Source organism: Dermacentor albipictus, unplaced genomic scaffold (assembly GCF_038994185.2).
Source record: "Dermacentor albipictus isolate Rhodes 1998 colony unplaced genomic scaffold, USDA_Dalb.pri_finalv2 scaffold_31, whole genome shotgun sequence".
Classification (NCBI taxonomy): Eukaryota; Metazoa; Arthropoda; class Arachnida; order Ixodida; family Ixodidae; genus Dermacentor; species Dermacentor albipictus.
Window position 1 is genome coordinate 3,027,830 of NW_027225585.1, and position 23,169 is coordinate 3,050,998.

At 45.2% G+C, this 23,169-nt stretch overlaps 1 protein-coding gene across 2 annotated transcripts in view; it reads left to right on the forward strand.

Moving 5' to 3' along the window:
* Positions 1-23,169, forward strand: part of Swt1 (Swt1 RNA endoribonuclease) — a 176,088-nt gene that overhangs the window by 40,558 nt on the left and 112,361 nt on the right. For both annotated transcript variants that reach the window (XM_065441936.1, XM_065441935.1), the window contains exons 6-8: positions 6,466-6,555; positions 13,939-14,029; positions 22,648-22,902. In XM_065441936.1, the coding sequence (XP_065298008.1) occupies positions 6,466-6,555; positions 13,939-14,029; positions 22,648-22,902 (436 nt within the window). The remainder of the gene's footprint in view (positions 1-6,465; positions 6,556-13,938; positions 14,030-22,647; positions 22,903-23,169) is intronic.

The window sequence follows — 23,169 nt, forward strand, 5'->3', positions numbered from 1 at the left end:
AAGCAGTCAGTACTGCTCCGCCCTCTTCAACGGCCCTGCAGACACCAGTCCCGCAGGGTCCTAAGATCAAGCGAACTCCAAGGCCCGAGACACGTGTCTCGGCGCCAAACTCTCGGTCCTCCAGCGCCTCAGAGAGAGCAATGGAGGTCGAAACAAAAGCCCCGGTGTCCTCGACACCGAAGGACAAGCGCTCCCTCGAGCGCGGTAAGAGGGACAAAATCCCAATAACAACTCAAAATAAGAAGGCGATAACCTAAGGGTTATCGCTCTGTTTGTATCTGCCTTCTTCAGATCCATGTCACCTAACATCTTTCTTATCTCCCATTCACTCGTCAATATCATTTTTGCCTTTCAATTTCATAATGGCTTTCATGATCCATTGGAATTGTAGAGGTCTCATTCATAACTTAGGTGACATAAAAGACCTGTTAATAAACTTCTCTCCTGTGGCCCTGTGCTTACAGGAAACCAACCTAGGCGAAAAACGCAAGAACTTTTTAAAAGGTTTCACTGTTGTACGGCGCGACCGTACTCAGGCGAACCGGCTGTCAGGTGGTGTAGCCATTGTTCTGCCAGTTGGTATAGCAGCCAGAGAAATTCCCATTAACACTCACATAGAAGCCGTTGCTGTCACCGTTTTAGCTCACAAAACTATCGCCATTTGTTCAATGTACATTCCACCACATTCACATTTTACCGTAAGAGATCTAGAGATAATTTTAGAGCAGCTACCTGAACCATTTTTAATAGGTGGTGATTTTAATTCACATAACACGTTATGGGGTAGTAAAACTACTGACACCAGGGGCCAAACACTTGAAAATTTTATTCTAACCAACGACATATGCCTATTAAACTCTGGTGCAGCAACTTACTGTTGCCCAAGCTCAGGAGCTATGAGTTGCCTAGATCTGTCACTGTGCTCTCCATCACTTTTTACAGATTTTAAATGGGATGTCGTTGACAACCCCTATGGAAGTGATCACCTTCCTGTAAAAATTAACTTATCATCCCCACCACAAATCATCCCAAGCAAACCACGTCGTTGGAAGCTACACTTAGCAAACTGGGCACTGTTTCAAGAACAGGCCAGCCTGGAAAAAGTTTTCTCGAAAGATTTAAATGTCGACGATCAAAACAAAATGTTCACAACCTGTATTATTAATGCCGCGCGGCTAGCTATTCCTCAGTCCTCAGGAGTGGCTCGACATAATCATAAACTCTGGTACACGCAAGAATGTAGGGTAGCAAAAACGAAACAAAACAAAGCATGGGGCATATTCCGTAGATACCCAACCCATGATAATCTTGTAAATTTTAAAAAGGCGAAATCCAACGCACGCCGCATCCGTCGAGACGCTGAGAAAACTTCCTGGAAGAACTACATATCATCTATTAACAGCTCAACCACATCCAAAAAAATGTGGGAACAAGTCCATAAATTAAATGGCAGCTTCTCCCCTTTCACAATTCCGTTATTAACAGCTCCTGGCACACAAACAAGTATAGGGGAACAGGCAGAAGTACTAGGGGAACATTTTTCTCATGTTTAAAGTTCCTCACACTACACTCCATCATTCCTGAAGCACAAACATACAACCGAAAAACAGAAACTTCCTACAAGTGGCTCTACAAATGAGCCCTATAATGCATTAATCACATTTCACGAAATCCAAAAAGTACTGTCGGCAGGTAAACAGACGGCACCCGGCCCTGATGAAATACATTATGAAATGCTCGCTCACCTCTCAGATGCTGCTGTAAACGCACTTCTGCAATTCTTCAATAAAATATGGGTATCGGGTAAAATTCCGGAGGCTTGGAAAAAAGCCGTGATTGTACCGTTCCTGAAACCTGCAAAACCACCAACCACACCTAGTAGTTATAGGCCTATAGCCCTCACAAGTTGCCTGGCAAAATCATTCGAAAGTATCCTGAACGTTAGGCTGACGTTCACTCTTCAGTCACGTGAACTCCTTGACATCCACCAGTGCGGATTTAAAAAAATGTGTTCAACGACTGATCATCTCGTTTGCCTAGAAAATACAGTGCGAGAAGCATTCGTACACAAGCAACACTGTTTAGCAGTCTTTTTCGATATCGATAAGGCTTACGATACCGCCTGGAGGTTTGGTATTCTTCGCGACCTAGCAGAACTTGGTATTCGTGGTAGGATGCTGAACTGCTTGAAAGATTTCATCTCCGACCGTTCATTTCATGTACGCCTTGGTGCAACTCTGTCGAAGAAATTCGTCCAGGAGAATGGAGTGCCGCAGGGCTGTATTTTAAGTACGACACTTTTCATAGTAAAAATGAACTCCATAGCAAAAATAATTCCTAGGTCCATTATGTATTCTGTATATGTTGATGACCTTCAAATAGCATGCACATCCTCCAGCTTACCAACATGCGAGAGACAGATACAACTCACACTGAACAAACTCTCGATTTGGGCAGAAAAAAACTGGTTTAAATTTTCACCCAAAAAAACAGTTGCTGTCCTCTTTTCACTCAAAAGAGGCCTACAGGTTGACCCCACCCTACACCTAAATGAAACCGTACTTCCAGTAAAGAATGAACACAAATTTTTAGGCATAATGTTTGACAAAAAGCTCACATTCCTACCACACATAACCACCCTGAAAAAGAAAGCTTCCCAGTCACTAAATATACTCAAAGTACTGTCTTATAAACATTGGGGTTCTGACAGAACATGTCTTCTACACATTTATCGTTACTTAGTGCGTTCCTCCTTAGATTATGGCTGCATAGTGTATGGCTCAGCAAGACCGACATACCTTAAAAAATTAGACCCAGTACATAACTCAGGCTTGCGTATTTCATGTGGTGCATACCGTACGTCTCCTATAACCAGTCTTTACGTAGAAACAAACTAACCCCCACTAGAAACTAGAAGAGCCGCTCTAACCTGTGCATATATTCTCAAGATACAATCTCTACCAAAACACATTTGCTACCCACTTGTAACAAAATACCTTTCCCGAGTACTTTTCAACAACAAACCACAAACTACAAGACCACTGCTCATGCGATTTGAAGAGATGTGTCGGAATCTTGGCATAGCGGACACATTACCTGGCATTACCCACAGACAGAATCCACTACCCCCATGGTTCACCTTTCCCACAGTTTGCGATCTCACTTTAACACAGTTCCGTAAAGCACAAACGCCGCCACAACACATAATTCAGGAATTCCTTGCACTAGAAGAAAAATACAGCAGCTTCACAAACTTTTATACTGATGGTTCGAAAACAAATGAACATGTTGGTAGCGCAGTTGTACAGGGGAACTGGGAAGAAACAATAAGACTTCCGCAGTGCACATCCATTTTCACTGCTGAATGTTATGCCATTTCTATAGCCAGACAAAATAATAAAGGAGAACCTCGCAAATAGTATCATATAAACAGACTGCCTAAGTGCACTCACAGCTCTTCATGCCAGAAATGCAGTCACACCATTAATAGGAGACATTATACACAATTTATTAAAAGCCACCACACAAGGACTGAACATTAAATTATGCTGGGTTCCGAGCCACGTCGGAATTAGTGGCAATGAGAGAGCAGATGCATGCGCGGCACAAGCCCGGCACAAAGAAATCACAAAAGTAAAGATACCTCCTAACGACTGCATGAAGTTAATACATTATAAACTAAGGAAAAAATGGCAGTCCGCTTGGAATAATGAAGCAAACAACAAATTACACCTGCTAAAACCTGTGTTAGGCGAATGGAAATCTTGTACACACCAGGAACGTTTCAAAGAAGTGGTTCTGTGCCGTCTTCGCATAGGACACACACACCTAACACACAACTTCATTCTAACAAAGCAAGACAAACCCCACTGTGAACTATGTGGAGATGAACTAACAATTAACCATATCCTATTTTCATGCAGAAAACTTGAACCACTGAGGAAGAAGTCTTTTACCATATTCTACAAAGAACATATCCCTTTTCACCCAGCCTTGATTTTAGGAGAAGATGGGCTTGTTGAAGTATCATGTGTTTTTAGCTTTTTAAAAGAAGCTGGAGTTCTCTTAAAACTTTAAAACCTAACTTAACTACATATTAACTACGTATTACAGAGCACCTCATCCACCTTCTCATCCCTGAGAAGGCCGAGGTCCTTAGTTAACTTGTTGGGACTTTCCGGGCTCTTGCCCAGACAAGGACTCACTGAGGTGTCCCAACTTATTAAAAGAATCCATACCTAGTGTTTGGCGCATGATAGCCTAAGCTGCTTATGTGCCATTAACCCCACCCCAACTCAACTCAACACTCTGCATCAAAGTCTGTGATGATGCATGCCACATTGCTGTCTATAAGGCAGACTACACAGATGAGCGATACTACAAGGAAGAGCTGTGGGAAGGAGTCGAGCACTTTCGAACTCGACTATGTATTCGTGTTAAAGGCCCACTGATGGGGCTGAGGCATCAAAGTTTAAGCAATGTTCAGGTGGGAGGGCCTAGTTTTTGGGAAATGCAGGCATTTTAGAATGATGTACGTGAGGCATCAAATCGCAAAAGTTTATAATTACTTGTCATTATGGCACCGATTCAGCAGCACCCTAGCCTAAAATGAAATGCAAGTTAAGTGATTCCTTATTTCTATAGGTTTTGGGTGAAAATTATTTGGAATAACTTTTTTGTATACCTTTAATTGGGTGTTAAAATTCAGTTCCAGGGGGTGAAAAATGTGAAATGCCTGTTTGTGATTCGTTTGGAAGTAGAGAAGCAGCCTTAGACATCAAGCTCGACAGCTTTTTTTGCTCTGACAAATTGAATGCTTCTTTAAGTGGTTATGAGGCTATGAGCTACCTTCTTATTTTCTTAAACGATTTTAATGAAGTTTGCACTGTTAATGTATTTTTACCAGCTGATTTCAGAAATACAGTTATTTGTTTCCTATGATAAATATTTTTTATGACTTCCAAAAGAGGATGTCCTTTTCTTCGTGCCTAATTAGCTAATTAACAGCAACTTGCATGGCAATATGCAGCACACGGAATTGATGCTGAATGTTCATAGCGGGTTGTAAGCTATAAATTGTTGTTTTAGGCCATTTTTGAGCAAAGTTGTATGTTGTCAAACTTAGTCATAAAAGATGCCTGCCTTGATAATAGAAAAATGTCAAGTTGGGCAATTTCTGAACATAGTGATACTTCAGTGAGAACACATTGCAAAATGTACAGCTACATTGAACGAAACACGTATTCATACCTGATAGGCCAAACTCTGTGCGGCGTTGCTTTCCTTGTTTAATTAGCCTAATTTAGTTTAATTTAGCCTAATTTTGATGGGGGGTGTAATGCAAGAACACTCCTGTGGACTTAGATTTAGGTACATGTTAAAAAAAACTCCAGGAGGTCAAAATTTTGGAGCCCTCTACTACAGTCTATCTCATAGGCCCAGTGTTGCTTTGAGACATTAAACTCCATGGATGAACCAGCCAGTCACCCTGTTTGTAATATCTGGTGCCAGCTGTTCCACTAACGTTTTTATAGCCACTGACTTATACAGTGTAGAGCTTTATGATAACAATACTAGCTTCCTCAGACCCCTACTTTTGAAGATTAAGTCGGAAGCAATTACTCAAAATAGTCGTACTGGATATGAAGTCTGGTGCCTGTGGGACTGTACAGAAGTGGTTTACTCATATTTTTGTCATCTGCTTTCGGGAAACTTGTCACCGATTTGATTTAGACCTCTGTGTTGTCACAGACAATGGAAAGCAAGCTTGAAGTGTGCTTTGAATTCTGTGGGTTGGTTTGAAAATCTGGGATACAGCAGCAACATGGCAATGTACTACACATAGTTCCATCTTTATCTCTGTGTTAAGGCAATGAAATGCAGTTTTTACCATAGCAAACATGAGGAGATGGTAACTTCTTCCAGGTACATGGAGAGGCAGCTTTTGGCATCTGACCATGATATTCAAATAAAATAAAGGTGCATTTCACATTCGTAACATATCAGTAGGCAATAAAAACCAGCTTGAAAGGTGATAATGACCCATAGCTGTGTTTGAATATCGGGAGACTAGAGAGAATTGTAGTGCTAGTACCAGCATGTGCCATCAGTATGGCTGTTCGTCTGGCATGAGAATGATGGTGCGGTGCATGGATAGCAGCACACGCAAAGCTGTTAAATGTCCAACACTGCTGCATGCCGTGGACAACTGGTTGGTGGCATGGGTGCACTCCTAACCACAGCCAAGTGAAGTGAGCAGTGGTGGTTCATAATGCAGACTGTTTTGCACACACTGTAGTCGTGGGCCATAACCCTAAATTGCTTCATGAAGTGTGCAACTAGAATGGGTGCGTTTTCTTGAAATTTGATTGCATGCTTGGTTGCTTTTTTTTTGTCGGCACGCTGCTTTGCCCTGCTGTTAACCTGTGTGACACATTTTCTTGAGCCGCTGTCTTTCTGCTGCAGCTGTCCAGCAGCGCTGCATCTGCAATCATGTTCATCTACCAGGCCCTCTCGACCAAGAACCCCAGGCTCCGTGGACAGACAGTTGTGGAGGTAGGCAGACCTGTGTTTGTGGATCAGCATGAAGTTCAATCAAGAAAAAGAAATGGGCATGGGCAGGACACGTAATGAGGAGGGAAGATAACCGATGGTCATTAAGAGTTACAGAATGGATTCCAAGGGAAGGGAAGCGTAGCAGAGGGCGGCAGAAAGTTAGGTGGGCGGATGAGATTAAGAAGTTTGCAGGGACGGCATGGCCACAATTAGTACATGACCGGGGTTGTTGGAGAAATATGGGAGAGGCCTCTGCCCTGCAGTGGGCGTAACCAGGCTGATGGTGGTGATGAAGTTCAAATGGGCACTGCAAGCCGGCTTGGCTTTGTAAATGCTCTCTACAGTCATGATGTAATGGGCAAGTTCTTCATGCAAGATTGTGTGGTAATTTGATTGGTCTTAAAACGCAATAATTGGGAAGTGGTGTGCCGAGGAGTCGCTTCGTGGTGCACCTGTTGGGTTTCATTGACACTGCTTGAGCAGGTACGTGATGACCGAGTTTGATAATTAAGTCAGACTTGTTTTTCATGTCACACCCCTTCCATTTTGCTTTGTAACCCTTTATGTCACAGTTGTGTACAAAAAAATTATTTGATGTCGTAGCTGTGGCCAGGCACACTCGACTGCAGGCATATTGCTGATGGTGCATAGTAGGCCTTTCAGGTGTCGTTGTTTCTAGTCATGGCCAGTTTTCCAAGTGAGTGAGCAAATCAACCAAGTAACCCGCTGTGGTTGCTCAGTGGCTATGGTGTTGGGCTGCTGAGCACGAGGTCGGGGGATCGAATCCCGGCCACGGCGGCCGCATTTCGATGGGGGCGAAATGCGAAAACATCTGTGTGCTTAGATTTAGGTGCACGTTAAAGAACCCCAGGTGGTCAAAATTTCCGGAGTCCTCCACTACGGCGTGCCTCATAATCAGAAAGTAGTTTTGGCACGTAAAACCCCAAATATTATTATTATATTAAATCAACCAAGTAAAGAGGTGTACTAGATGAAATTTTATTTGATACACATCACAGTAGGCAATTACTATGCGAGATTTCAGCGTGTCTTCAAAGGTAAGCGGCTTAGAATGCAAATTTAGGTTTTCAACATTTTTACCACTGGGAACTAATTTATGGGGTTTTACATGCCAAAACAACAATCTGATTGAGGCATGCCGTAGTGCGAGACTCCGGAATAATTTGGACCACCTGGGGTTCTTTAATGTGCACCTAAATCTAAGCACATGGGTGTTTTCACATTTCGATGAGCTGCCCTGGCCTGGATTTGATCCCGCAGCTTCGTGCTTACCAGCCCAACACCATAGCCACTAAGCAACCATGGTGGGTGGCCCATTGGGAACTCTTGTCGGATATCAGAGAGGACATAGGAAAGACATCTGGAAAGACAGTAGGAATAGCGTCGTCAGTCAGCCGCAAATGATCACATGGAATTTTGACTACTTCTCCATTTATCACGTGCCGAAAGGCCCTTTCGATGTACTTCCATTCGAAGTGCCGTTTGCAAACGACACACTCTGTTGTCAACTCCTTGTCTGCATGTTTGATGTTTCGCGACCACAATTCACGCCGAGCTGCATCTTAGGCTGTCTGAAAAGGGAGGCCTTGGCTTTGCACGTTCTGTACCTGCTTCTGCATCCAAGTACAAGACATGTTTGCACTTCTGACGCCATGAGTACACACCATGTTATCTAATACATAACACATAACACAGGAACAGCTCAATATCATGTACTAGGCACCTCAAAATAATCAGTGGCACATGTGCAACACTTCCCAGCTTCCAAGTGATCACGATTGACATGCAAAAAAAACTGGCTGTGGCTTAGCTAAGGTTAAGCCCAGGATGCGAAGCATACTAGCCTTTATTTTAACACGACAGCGTTAAGGAGCTCGTGTCGCAGAAAAGCCAGTGTCGTCGGCGTCGGCTCAGGCATGCGGCGCTTGCTCAGGCGCACATTTCGTTGTCGCGCCGAACGCTGCGTTGCTCGACGCTCACCGCGTCCGATGTGGGGCGCGTAGTCGCTGCGCCGTAGCAAAGCCACCTAGAAACAGTCTCTGTAGCACGCCGCAACCTTCGCTTCTCATTCCAACGAGCAGCTCTGTCTCCAGGAGGCATCTCGCCTCGTGAGTGTCTAGCAGAGGCAAGCGCAGCTGCTTATATACCGCCGCGACGCCGCGAGTGACGGCGCGAGTTGGAGCCCCGTTTCTCCTCTGTCGTGATGTCACGGTGTCACGTGGTCAGCCTTGAAGGCGACGCCGCGAGTGACGGCGCGAGTTGGAACCCCGTTTCTCCTCTGTCGTGACGTCACGGTGTCACGTGGTATTGAAGGCGACACCGCCGCGCCTGAGGAGCTGGGTTGAGCTCTAGTAATATGCTTCGCATAAAAGCGCGGTCAACATGCCTACGCTTACCCAGCAGACCACGCTAATGCTACACTGGCAAGGGCCACGTCGCAGCTTGTCCTGGCACACCAGCGCGTTTCAGCACCCCTAGCGATGCCGGGAAATTTTATAGCTCATCGTGCCTCTCTCTCGCATAGCACAGATAAACTGCCCCCTTATAGCCACCATAGTAGATGCCGCGGTTGTCTTCGAGAAACCCTAGCAGGACATCGAGAAACCCTAGCAGCTGCTGGAGAAGAACGACCCTTCTCCCTCGCCTGATCCTCCTGCCTTGCGGGCCTCAGGAGAGGGCACGCACCCGGGCCCCGTTCCTCGCTCACGTGTGCGCCGCTCCTTCCTCACTAGGCTCCACCCACCCTCACTGTGTTGCTATGCTGCGCGATGCATTCTTATACTCTATTTTCACTCTCTCTCAGCTCTCTCCCCCAACTCGGTGAAGCTGAGGACGCAATGAGAAACCCAGGAGGTTCTAACAGCTCCAATGTAAAAATTTTCACCAGGGCAGTTTCCAATAGAACGTCTCCATATGGCTTTCATAGATTATGAAAGGGCATTTGATTCAGTAGAAATACATGCAGTCATGGAGGCATTGCATTGTCAAGGAATGTAAGAAGCATATGTAAATATCTATGTAGACTTTACAGCTGCTTTAATTCTCCTCAAGAAAAGTGCAAAAATGCCTAGCAAAAAAGAGGTCAGACAAGGGGAGATAATCTCTCCAATGCATGCTGCATGCTTAGAAGTATTCCAAGCTGTTGGACTGGGTAGGGTCAATTGGGAATGAGGACCAAGGGCGTATATCTCGGCAACCTACAGTTTTCTGATGGCATTGTCCCGCTCAACAACGATGAGGATGAATTGCAAGAAATGATTGAGCACCTTGGCTAGTGTAAGAGCAGGGTTGAAGATTAATGCGGGGTACTTTTGTTATTTCGACCTCGATTAGCTTGATTTTTTGGTTAATTAGATACCGACTGGAGGTCCCAGCTGGTGCCCACACATTTATATGGGCACATACTTTCGTTATTCCAATTCTATATGAGGCCTTCGCTGGAGAATTCAGACTTGACCAGTTACCATGCATGGTCCTGACCCCTGTGTTGACCCCAATAGCGATCCTCGCATGTCTCAGTGGAGCTTAGTGGACAGAGAATTTGTATTAATGAATAATGAATGTGTATTAAGTGAATACATGGCATCATCTCTCGTCGCAAACGCCTACTTTCGGCCTATGCCTACTTTCGGTCTGAACCTATGTCTGTCTGTCTGACTGAACTTTGTTGATGTATTTGGTCTGTGTTTATTGTGCAAGGGAGCCGGGGCCCTTGTCAGGCGCTCTGTCGCCTTTAGCCTCCGCCCCCTCTTAGACTGTGTCTGAGGAAATAATAAAGAAAGAAAGAAAGAAAGAAATATAGCTCACAATTTCTGATTATGTGCCTTTCATTTTTAAAAAATAAAATTGGGTCAGAAATTGCCTGCGCGATGCAATCGGACATGAAAACAGAACTGCCTTCACGGCGTTTGTATGCTTTACCTTAAAATGGAGCTGTATTGCGGCAAAGCCTACTTAAAAATCTGCGGCGAAGCTGACTTTAGAAACTTGGCCACCATGGTGCAACACATATTAGACCCTTGCCCTTTTTCCTTGCTAAAACATTGGGTGCGCATTAGATTTGTACGTTGTTTAGGAGCGAGCTTTAATGTCATTTTTTATTAGTTTTCTGCTTGGGACACACAGAAAGTGGGTGTGCGTTTGATTCGAGAATGTTAAAATTGGGCAAATACTGCCAAATGAATTGGCGGTGTGCTGTGGTGTTTTTTCTGCGTCTTGTTTAATTGGACATGCTGGATAATTCAATTTAATCTGACCTGTCAAGGTCGAATTAATGGAAGTCAACTGTAGGAATTTCAAACTGACATGCAAGAAACATTTTTTGGGAATGGAAGCAAGGCTACAGAGTTAGTTTTTCTTCAATGTGTTTGTGATTGCTGTCCTATATGTTATTTTGTATTGGACCGCTTACTAGCCTCATTGGCTATCGGTCCAAATATCTGTGTATACATTTTGTTTGTGTTACTCAATAAAGACTTCTTGATTCTTCTTGTATGTAGAAGACAAAGCTGATGTTAAATAGCATGGCAAGAGAACAAGGATTTATGGTTGGTAGTCAGCCTCGAGAATCTGTGCAGGAGTCCAATTACTTGCAGGGAACCATGATCAATGAGAAGAAAACTTAGAAAATAATAAAAATGGGTTAGAGTGGAAATAAGCCAAGCATTACGAATTCATGATTGGCAGTTTACTGGTTCCCTTGAAAGGAAGAGTGTGAAATATGTGCGTTCTGCCAGTACAAACAAATACCAGGCCACGGGCAGAAACTTGGCAGGTAACAAAGATGCTTAGGAAAAATTTTAGGACTGTGCAACGAGCAATCAAACAAGAAGTTTTAGTCGTAATGTTAACAGATAGTAAAGAAACAGGTATTGATTAGAGAACAAATGTGCGTAGGACAATATTGTAGTTGACATTGAGAGAAATAAATGGCGCTGTGCAGGCCATGTAATGAGCAGGGCTTATAAATGGCGGTCTATTAGAGTTAGTGCCAAGGGAAGGGAAGCGCAGTTGAGGGCGGTAGAGAACTCTGTGGTGTGATGAAATGAGGAAATCTATTCGTACGAGATTGAGTCGGGCGACACCAGACAGGGGCAGTTAGAGATCACTCAGAGAGGCCTTCGTCCTGCAGGGGGCATAAATTAATCTGATGATAATGACAGAACCACAGGTGGTTGAAATTAATTTGGAGCCCTACCACCACAGCCGCTCTCATAGCCTGTGTGTTGCTTTGGGGTGTTAAACCCCATAATGAGCTTTTAAAGTGAAGCTTTCTTTGCCTCTTTTTTCGACTTTTCCACTGTTGCTGTTGCTGCTGTATGGCACACCGCGTCGGGGAGGGGGGGGGTTCAAAGCATGTGTGTACCTGACAGGAGCGAGGCAGAGGCAGACAGGAAAGTTGACGCAAGAAGCTCGTTCAGATTTTTGCACTGTGTCAAACAAGCACAATGCCCTCTGGCACTCTCTGCACATTGCCATTTTAGCCTCTTGACAGCTGTAATTATCCGCGACCCCTTGCAAAAGCATTGTAGAAATTGCAGCACTTACCTATAACGTGCAAGTCCAACGAGAAGCTAGATAGAATGTTAGAGAGGAGGGGGAGAAGAGGCAGAGAATGGGGTAGAAGGAGAAGGTGACGTGAGAATGCAAGGAAACGCTACTACTATAGATATGACAGCGGTTGCGGGCAAATGGGATAAATTCAAATTTAAGGTAGGGTACAGTATGTTACTATTTCTGAAAAATAAATACCATGCAAACTTGTGAAGCGGGCAGCTTCCACAGGGCATGCAGAAGCAGAGCCGCATTGAAGCGCGCTGCACTAGGCAACACTACGAAAGCGGTCACTTGGAAATCAACGCTTCTGTGCCCACAGCGGTAGCTTTGTGGCTATGGCATTGCTCAAGGTCGCGAGTTTGATCCCGATCGCGGCAGCTGCATTTCAACGGGGTTAAAATAAAGAACGCTCATGCACTTAGATTAAGGAACACGTTAAAGAACCCCACGGTGTCAACATTAATCCAGAGTCCACCACCATGACGGGCCTCGTGATCCGATTGTGGTTTTGGCACGTACAGCCCCATAATTCAATTAAAGTTTAATACTTCTGCCACAATGCAATGTGCCATGCAAAGCAATGAATATGCTCAACTCTGTCAGAGGTTGCGAAGTGCGGCACACAACGCTTAAAGCAAACATCTTCCCCTGTGTGTTCTGTGTACTATGCAGACAGACAGCAGGGGTGCAAGCAAGCTGACGTTTAACATCAACTCACCACTCTTGTGTTGGACTACACATTGAAGAAATTAAACATTCGCGGTCAACATCACCACTAATTATCTCCAATCAAAGCAAACAGCACAGAAGGCTTAATCGATCCCCACAGTGTGTGTTTTAAGTCAACATTTCTTTGCATCGTCCTCTTGTGGGTGCCAGTTGCTGCTGTCTTGCCAATTGTACAACAACTTGGGCCCCTGGTTATTGGCATATCTAGATAGCTTGAGCCGCTGCATATGTGCAACTGGGCATGTGCCACTGAATATGTGAACAGTCATGGCCAATGCCCCCGAATGGGTAATGGCTACTGAGTGGGTTCTCAAAGAGACAGGCAGAACAATAGGCAAGTAGTCAATAGAAAATTAAAGAAGTTGGCTAGGCAGAAGTGAATAAGTCAGCAACAGTCGAGTGTGGAGAAGTGAGGTGAACAGAATGGGACCAGAGCGTGCACTGAGTGAGGAGTGTTGAGCTACTCAGAACTGAAGAAGACATTTCAGCAGGTGTCTGAAAAAGCTTTGCGTATAAACAATTCCAATGTGTGTGTGAGATCCGCTAACTTTTGTTGCCGTTCTCAGTAAATATGTTCAGCATTCTTTTAATCACTGTGATCATAAATGGTGCCTTTCTGGTACCAAGTGCTAGTGCGTGGGGACTGGTGCCTGAATTTAGGGATGATAGCTCGCACGCCTCTCCTCGGAAGTTGCAGAGGAGACCAGGCAGCTTTGAAACCTGCTTAGCCGTATCAAACGAACACGTGTGAGTTTTCTCCAATTCTTTGTGCTTTCTGCTATTGACATTTGTTTGAGTGCTGCCTTTTAATTTCCACTTACCTGCAGCCTCTTTTTCAATGTCAACTGATCAGCATGTCTTCTACTCTTTTTTTTTTTTCCTGATTGTTTCTCTTTCTTTTTTTTTTCACTTTGGCACTCGTGTGGCGAAGGCCCATGAGAGCTTTGCACATGCAGACTGTAATTTATAGCGGGGCAGAGGACCAACCTACAGGAAGGTGCCCAAGGAAGACCCGACAGAAAAATGATTGCTAGCAGTTTCTACATGATGCGCATTACCCTATGGTTCTTGGTGCAGGCACGACGCAAGGATGACGTCCTGCCCAAAGATGGATGCAGCATTAACGATGACCATTTCCTGCACTGGTGCCTGGAGTTCAAAAAGCAAGGTGGGCACACCCCTTTGTTGCGAGGTGTCGTGGGCATTCTGGACGTGCTACTGGGCTCGTTGATGTAGCTTCAGATCAGACAATTTGACACGAGCAAAGAGGATGACATAGATCAAGACCCAAGTGTGCTCTTTGTGGTGGAGTTAAAAAATGAGTTATATTTCGAAAAGATTGTGATAAAATGTGTTCGAAGGTTCTAAAAAAAGTTCTGGTATGCGAAGTGGGGCTGTGATTGGTAGCAGAATGTTTATTGCATGATTTATTAAGTGTAATCACTTTCCCAATCTTCCAGTCAGATAGTTGTCATATGAGGGAGGCAGTGATATGTTTTCCGTATGGCAAAAATTGTGCACAAACGCCTCATTAAGAATAGAATAGCATTGTTCATGTCAGAGGAAATTAGCTGTATCAGAAAAGGTAAGTATGGTTGGCAAACTGTTAGGAAGGTGAGACTTTAGCTGTTTTGAGAGCATTTACATAGTTGTCAGCATGCTGGTGAGCCACCCAGCAAATGTTGTTGGAAGAATGATTAGTGGACTAATAATATTTTAATATATATGCATACATTATACCAGAGTACCTTTGAGTTACACGCAACAGTGCGAGCTGGAATATGTTTGTCTGTTTGGTCATTTGCTTTCGTAGCAGACATGTTTCAGTTAGTTTCTGTATTAGGAGGCCTGGAAAGGAAATTTTCAAGGAAAATGCTGTAGTTTATACAGCAAAAGCTCGTTAATTCACAACTCGTTAATTAAAAATTTTGGATAATTCAAAGTAGCAGCCGTGGTCCATCCAGCAATGCATTGAAAGCAACATGTAACACATCCCGCTAATTCACACTGAAATCTGCACCGCCACTGACAATTCGAACTCCATGCCATCGTGGATGGGGAGAGTGCTAGTGTGCTGGAGCACGTTGGCGATTATGGCGTCGCCATGCAGTCGGCGCAGCTTTGCTTTTTCCCACTGCAGCTGTTTGTTTAGGCCTGATTAGAGAGAGAGAGAAAAAACCTTTATTTTTACGCCAGCGTCCGGCGCTCAACCCTGGTGGGTCAGCTACCAGTCCTCACCCAACACATCTCTGACGTGCTGGATAAGCACCGGCAGGAGAATGTTAGTTGCATGGGGTGGTGGAGTGAGCCAGTCCGTCCATGACCGTGGCTTGATGTTAGTGGGAATGTTAGAGAGGGCTGACTGCAGTTTGGGTTGAGTGTGAGGGCAATGCCATAGACAATGCTCTAGGGACGGATATTCCATGCAGTTTGGGCGTTTCGGTGGCCCAGGTAGGCCTTGAATATAGTGACGGAAAAGAGGAGTCACTATTGAGTTTGTTTGAAGTCTTCGGAGAATAGCGCTGTCTTCTCGCGAGAGGTTAGCAGGGGGAGTAATAAAGGCGACGGCATTGGCGCGAAGTTGCTTTAAAAGTGATGTGTGCTCCTTGTGCAAAGTCTTTGTGTTCCCTTGGGTTAAATTCGGATGGCCATAGGCACGGGGGACCCGGAAAACTAACCACGCGGGTGAGCTCATGAGCTCAGGAGTTCCCCGCCATGCCTTGGTGCCCAGGTATCCACTGCAAGGTAACACAGAGCGAAGGGTGTGCATCCAAGTGACATTTAAGTAGGCTGTGTATATGCTCAGGTAGCAAGTTGTCGCGAAACATGCGGCACGCATCTTGGCTATCGGTGCGAATTAAGATGCGTTGGGTAGGATGATGAGGCCTGGTGACTGCTTGACTAGAGAGAGACACGTTAGGCCTGACTGGATGGCATGGCCAACGCCTCTGTTGCAGGTTGCTTCTCTCTCATGAGGTCCTGTATAAAGCTCACTAAAATAGTCACCGTGCGCTGTATGCTGTATGTGCGAGAGAAAGCGTGCGAGGGTGAGCCGGCGAATGCGACTCAATTATGGTGGCTAGAGGGGGAGGTGTCGGCATCGGAGCGCTGGAGAGGCAGCATTTTTTCTGGACGATGCGGCGGCGCTGGTGTCGGCTTCGAGATGCCTCCCGTACGCTGGCTAAGGTCCGCTGCGGTTATTTGGTTCCGCTGTGAAGTGATTTTTCTTGGGGCGCAATACGCGCATCGGAAATCATTTTAAAGGCTAGGCGACTTTATCACTGCAGCTGGCCTAACTTCATCATCATCATCAGCCTAGTTATGCCCACTGCAGGGCAAAGGCCCATACTTCTCCAACTACCCCGGTCATGTACTAATTGTGGCCATGTTGTCCCTGCAAACGTCTTAATGTCATCCGCCCACCTAACTTTCTGCCGCCCCCTGCTACGCTTCCCTTCCCTTGGAATCCAGTTCGTAACCCTTAGTGACCATCGGTTATCTTCCCTCCTCATTACATGTCCGGCCCATGCCCATTTCTTTTTCTTGATTTCGACTAAGATGTCGTTTACCCGCATTTGTTGCCTCACCCAATCTGCTCTTTTCTTATCCCTTAACCTTACACCCATCATTCTTCTTTCCATAGCTCGTTGCGTCGTCCTCAATTTCAGCAGAACCCTTTTCGTAAGCCTCCAGGTTTCTGCCGCATATGTGAGTACTGGTAACACACAGCTGTTATACACTTTCCTTTTGAGGGATAGTGGCAACCTGCTGTTCATGATTTGAGAATGCCTGCCAAACGCACCCCAACCCATTCTTATTCTTCTGGCTATTTCAGTCTCATGATCCGGATCCGTGGTCACTACCTGCCCTAAGTAGATGTATTCCCTTACCACTTCCAGTGCTTCGCTACCTATTGTAAACTGCTGTTCTCTTCCGAGACTGTTAAACAATACTTTAGTTGTCTGCAGATTAATTTTCAGACCCACCCTTCTGCTTTGCCTCTCCAGGTCAGTGAGCATGCATTGCAATTGGTCTCCTGAGTTACTAAGCAAGGCAATATCATCAGCGAATCGCAAGTTGCTAAGGTATTCTCCATCAACTTTTATGCCCAATTCTTCCCACTCCAGGCCTCTGATTACCTCCTGTAAACATGCTGTGAATAGCATTGGAGATATCGTATCTCCCTGTCTGACACCTTTCTTTATAGGGATTTTGTTGCTTTCTTTGTGGAGGACTACGGTTGCTGTGGAGCCGCTATAGATATCTTCCAGTATTTTTACATATGGCTCATCTACACCCTGATTCCGTAATGCCTCCATGACTGCTGAGGTTTCGACTGAATCAAACGCTTTCTCGTAATCAATGAAAGCTATATATAAGGGTTGGTTATATTCTGCACATTTCTCTATCACTTGATTGATAGTGTGAATATGGTCTATTGTTGAGTAGCCTTTACAGAATCCTGCCTGGTCCTTTGGTTGACAGAAGTCTAAGGTGTTCCTGATTCTCTTTGCGATTACCTTAGTAAATACTTTGTAGGCAAGTGACAGTAAGCTGATCGGTCTATAATTTTTCAAGTCTTTGGTGTCCCCTTTCTTATGGATTAGGATTATGTTAGCGTTCTTCCAAGATTCCGGTACGCTCGAGGTTATGAGGCATTGCGTATACAGGGTGGCCAGTTTCTCTAGAACAATCTGACCACCATCCTTCAACAAATCTGCTGTTACCTGATCCTCCCCAGCTGCCTTCCCCCTTTGCATAGCTCCTAAGGCTTTCTTTACTTCTTCTGGCGTTACCTGTGGGATTTCGAATTCCTCTAGGCTATTCTCTCTTCCACTATCGTCGTGGGTGCCACTGGTACTGTATAAATCTCTATAGAACTCCTCAGCCACTTGAACTATCTCATCCATATTAGTAACGATATTGCCGGCTTTGTCTCTTAACGCACACATCTGATTCTTGCCTATTCCTAGTTTCTTCTTCACTGTTTTTAGGCTTCCTCCGTTCCTGAGAGCCTGTTCAAATCTATCCATATTATAGTTCCTGATGTCCGCTGTCTTACGCTTCTGCCAGTTCTATTCTAGCTGTAGGGTTAGAGGCTTTCATACATTGGCGTTTCTTGATCGGATCTTTCGTCTCCTGCGATAGCTTACTGGTTTCCTGTCTAACGGCGTTACCACCGACTTCTATTGCGCACTCCTTAAGGATGCCCATGAGATTGTCGTTCATTGCTTCAACACTAAGGTCCTCTTCCTGAGTTAAAGCCGAATACCTGTTCTGTAGCTTGATCCGGAATTCCTCTAGTTTCCCTCTTACCGCTAACTCATTGATTGGCTTCTTGTGTACCAGTTTCTTCCGTTCCCTCCTCAAGTCTAGGCTAATTCGAGTTCTTACCATCCTATGGTCACTGCAGCGTACCTTGCCGAGCGCTTCTACATCTTGTATGATGCCAGGGTTCGCGCAGAGTATGAAGTCGATTTCATTTCTAGTCTCACCATTCGGGCTCCTCCACGTCCACTTTCGACTAACCCGCTTGCGGAAAAAGGTATTCATTATCCACATATTATTCTGTTCTGCAAACTCTACTAATAATTCTCCTCTGCTATTCCTAGAGCCTATGCCATATTCCCCCACTGACTTGTCTCCAGCCTGCTTCTTGCCTACCCTGGCATTGAAGTCGCCCATCAGTATAGTGTATTTTGTTTTGACTTTACCCATCGCCGATTCTACGTCTTCATAAAAGCTTTCGACTTCCTGGTCATCATGACTGCATGTAGGGGCATAGACTTGTACCACCTTCAATTTGTACCTCTTATTAAGTTTCACAACAAGACCTGCCACCCTCTCGTTAATGCTATAGAATTCCTGTATGTTACCAGCTATTTCCTTATTAATCAGGAATCCGACTCCTAGTTCTCGTCTCTCCGCTAAGCCCCAGTAACACAGTACATGCCCGCTTTTTAGCACTGTATATGCTTCTTTTGTCCTCCTAACCTCACTGAGCCCTATTATATCCCATTTACTACCCTCTAATTCCTCCAATAACACTGCTAGACTCGCCTCACTAGATAGCGTTCTAACGTTAAACGTTGCCAGGTTCAGATTCCTATGGCGGCCTGTCCGGAGCCAGGTATTCTTAGCACCCTCTGCAGCGTCACAGATCTGACTGCCGCCGTGGTCAGTTGCTTTGCGGCTGCTGGGGACTGAGGGCCGGGGTTTGATTGTTGTATTCATATGGGAGGTTGTGGCCAAGTACTGCACCAGGGTGTCCAATCCTGCTCTGGTGAGAGAGTGCGTTACCGGTTCTGGTTGCCGGGATCAGGCCGCACTCCAGGCCTGTTTGTGCAATTTTCTCAACACACGGGTTTTTTGTTTTGTATTTTCCGGTGGAGAATTGCGCGGCACCGGGATTTGAATCACTTTCCTTTTGCACTGGAGACGGATACTCTACCGTCCCCGCAGGAGTTAAATTAATTAAATTATGGGGTTTTACGTGACAAAACCACTTTCTGATTATGCACGCCGTAGTGGAGGACTCCGAAAATTTCGACCACCTGGGGTTCTTTAACGTGCACCTAATTCTAAGTACACGGGTGTTTTCACATTTCGCCCCCATCGAAATGCGGCTGCCGTGACCGGGGTCCGATCCCGCGACCTCGTGCTCAGCACTCTAACACCATAACCACTGAGCAACCACGGTGGGTCCCGCAGGAGTTGTACGCCTCATTTAACCTACAGTGGTGCCCTATTTGATCAGTCAAGGTGGACGAATCTGAGCTCGGTTATACCGCATGGATGGCACTCGGCTAGAGAACCTGGTATTTATGACCTGCACATGTGTGGCCACACATAATTGAGGACATAATTTTTTTTTTTAGGAGGGTTTCCGTAAAGTGATAAAATGAAGGAAAAGACATTAAAAAAAAGAAAGAAAAAAAGGAACATAATATGTGATTCGAACTCGTGACCCTTCAATGTTGCCCGGAAAGGTAGCTGAGTCGGCTGGTTCGTCAAGCCACCGGTTACTTTCAAGCGCCATAGCTCCTGCTCCGAGCCTCATACTTATGTGGAAAGGGACTGATGTTGTCCGCGACAGTCGATTTTTGCTGATTCTGAGTGGTTGGAAGGCATAATTTCTTGGAAAAATGGCCGCCAGAGGAGCAGCGTGAACTCGAGCGGCTTTAGAGACTAGGAAAACTGCCTTAAAATATTTAGACTTGAGGGAAAGCTTCGTTAACAAACTATAACACTAAATTTGGTCATTTTATCGCCGCGCTTTAGCTTCGCGCTCAGTGCAACACTTGTGAAACTCATAATTGCACCAAACAGAAGGCTTCCGCAGTAGGCGGTTGTTTGCAGTTTGCCAGTGCCGCTTCAACATTTTAAGGGACTATTATGGGGTGCCGTATGCAGTTCTGTCTGGCGTGACTTTATCAGCGCCTTGAGCTAGCGCTTGTCCTAATCGTCTACTGGTTGGTGCGCGCCTCAGTTGAAATGGGCCGCCGCTCGAGTGAACCATGATTATTTCAAGTTTATTCAATTTTGCAATGAAAGGTAGAACTGTGGTAGAACTGTAGAACCAATGGTCAAAACTCAGCATAATGGGAGCGTTAAGGGAAATTTGGTTTACAATATTAGAAACCTGCAAAGAACTAAGTTCGCGTATTTAGTACCGCTCAAATAATGCCAAAAATGCCTTAAAAAAAGAATATTTATTGTTAACATGGTTGTTAGCTCTCGAACAAACAATATGACATGAAATCGAGCGCAAATCCAATATATAATGGAGGTATATACCCAGAAACGGTGAACAAGGTGCAGTGCAAACAATAATTTGTCGGGTGGGAAATTCTGTTCAGATATGCAGATATTTCTGGGCATACACGTGATTTGAACAATTCCTGTTTTACATATGCAGAAGCTTTATGTTGGTCTTGCTGATATAAACATTGCAGTTATGCAGTTATGTTGTGCGCCTCAACTTGAGGTACTTCATTTTTTCTCGCTTCCCTTGCTTCGATGCGTTCTCTCCTGCGACAAGGACGTGCAACCTCGTAATGACAAAAAACCGTATCACTTGGTTGGTGATTTCTACGCTATGCTGCGTACAGCCAGCCATATCCAGCTTATTTATTGACAGGCAGGAAATAAGGCCCATGATGCTGTCAGCCTTCAACTTGTTAAAGCTGAAACAATGCGTGAAGGCATCTTCCATCGCAGCAACCAAGTCGTTTAGTGCCTGAGATGGGTAAAGTAAGCCGCCTCTATGCATGTGGTTGGTAATTGCACGACTTTTCCGGAAGCAAGCGCGAGTCTTTTGCTTGAAGCAACAGCTAGAGAACACCCTTCGTACTTTGTTCTCATTAGCATTTTCCTGGTAACATACCCGCTAACGTAGTAGGGTATGCGAGAGTCGCTATTTGATCCCACCATTTCACGATGATCTGGCATCGCATCACAATGCTTCACCATCTCGTGAACTTCATTTAGGTGGCCCACATCCAGGAGATCATCCAGCTGACTCTGCATACCGACCAAATTTTTCCAGTGGCGTGGGTCAAGAAGGCTACTCAGAACTCCTTATGACAAGCAAACAAAAGCGGGGCAGGTGAAGCTAACTTCAGCACAGACTTCACGACGCACGCTTGGAGCCGGAGAGATTGCTCAAATACATCACGCTAGGCATCTCGGAGTAAGGTCCCTCTATATGATTGAGAGACTTTATCTCGGAGACGATGAGCGCGCCACCTGTCGCTGTCATGAAAAAATGCCGCACCGCCATACGCGGCGCAGCCCAGCCGATGCTGACACCTCCCCCTCTAGCCACCATAACTCAATCTCGCGTGCGAGGAAGGCGGGTGGCTGCGCACCCTCTCCTGTCGCACGTGCGTCACGAGGGTGAGGAGGAGGATGGGGGAGGTGGGCGTTCTTCTCCGGCGGCTGCTGCTTACTGCGCGGCCATGTGAGCACCGTATCTTGAAAGCGATCTCTGATGTTGCCAAAGTGCGGGGCCGCGTGGGCCTCATCTTCAAAGCGATCTAGGATGTTTGCAGAGTGCGCGTAATGCCAGTAGCTTCGTATGCGATGTGCTTTCTACGTTTTTTTCGTTTTGAAGCGAGAGCTGTAGGAAGGTCGATTCGCTTGCTGCTACTGCTGCAATTCCTCAGGCCAGCGTTTTTCGGCGAGTTTCCGCGGTCATCGAGTGAGATGTGTTTGTGTTTACTTGTGTGCGCGTGGCACCGTACTTGTTAATTTAGTTTGTAAGTGAATGTTTACAAGTTTATACGGCCGATAAAACTACTATCCTCACTTCATATAGCTATCTACTAATTTAACCGAGCATTTTTTCTGACTTTCATCAGTTCTAATTTTGTGTAATCCGAATTTTTGTAGCATCCCCGCGAAATTCGAGCTAACAAGCTTTTACTGTAGTTACTAAACTAGTCAGCTTTGTTGTAGTTTTTAGTAGTTGTGGTTTTCTTAACTACTTCGTACATCATCCTTGTGCAGTGGCAATTGGGCAGGTTTATTTTACCTCTCGATAGTACGAAATTGAGCCAGCTGGTTTATGAATAGCATGGTGAACAGCTCAGGCAGCAAAACAAAGACGGAGCATGTGTGCATGTCTGCATGCTTATTTACCACATTCAAGAAGTGCTTCTGGGCTGCCTTTAGACAAGTTAGTGAGGACTCGTTTCCACGAAAATTGCCTTCTGCACAGTTATCAAGGTGTCCCAAAGTTAAGCGATGAGTTTTAAGCTTTTGCTCCTTTTTTTCTTTCTGCAGGTAACAAGGTGCTCCTGCTGAGCAATGATTGCAACCTCCGCAACAAGGCCATGATTAACAGCATTGACACAATGTCAGCTGACCAAATAGAGAAGAAACTTGGTCCGCCCACTACCAAAGAGGGTCACAAACAGACGCCATCGCCCAAGTCGTCCATCGAGCAGCAGAAGCCCAGCGCACTATTGTCGCAGCAGTTGGAGCTCAGACCCTGTAAATTTAGCAGCCGGTCGAGCCAGAAGTTGCCCCTGCCTCCCGGTACAGTTAACTTGGCACCAGTTGCTTGTCTACAGGCACTGTGGTTTTACCAACAATGTTCAAAATGTGAAAATCTTGCAATTGAATCAAATCTGTGTGAAAAAAAAAAGGAATGGTTTCGAATGTAATATATATTTTTTTGACACTAGGAGCTGGAAAGTGAAATGAAAGCTATATGGAAGCTAATTTTTCTCATTACATATGAATGATCATCAGTAATCGAACTCCCTTAAGGCAAGCTACAGGCTGGAGCCAACATATGTAGAC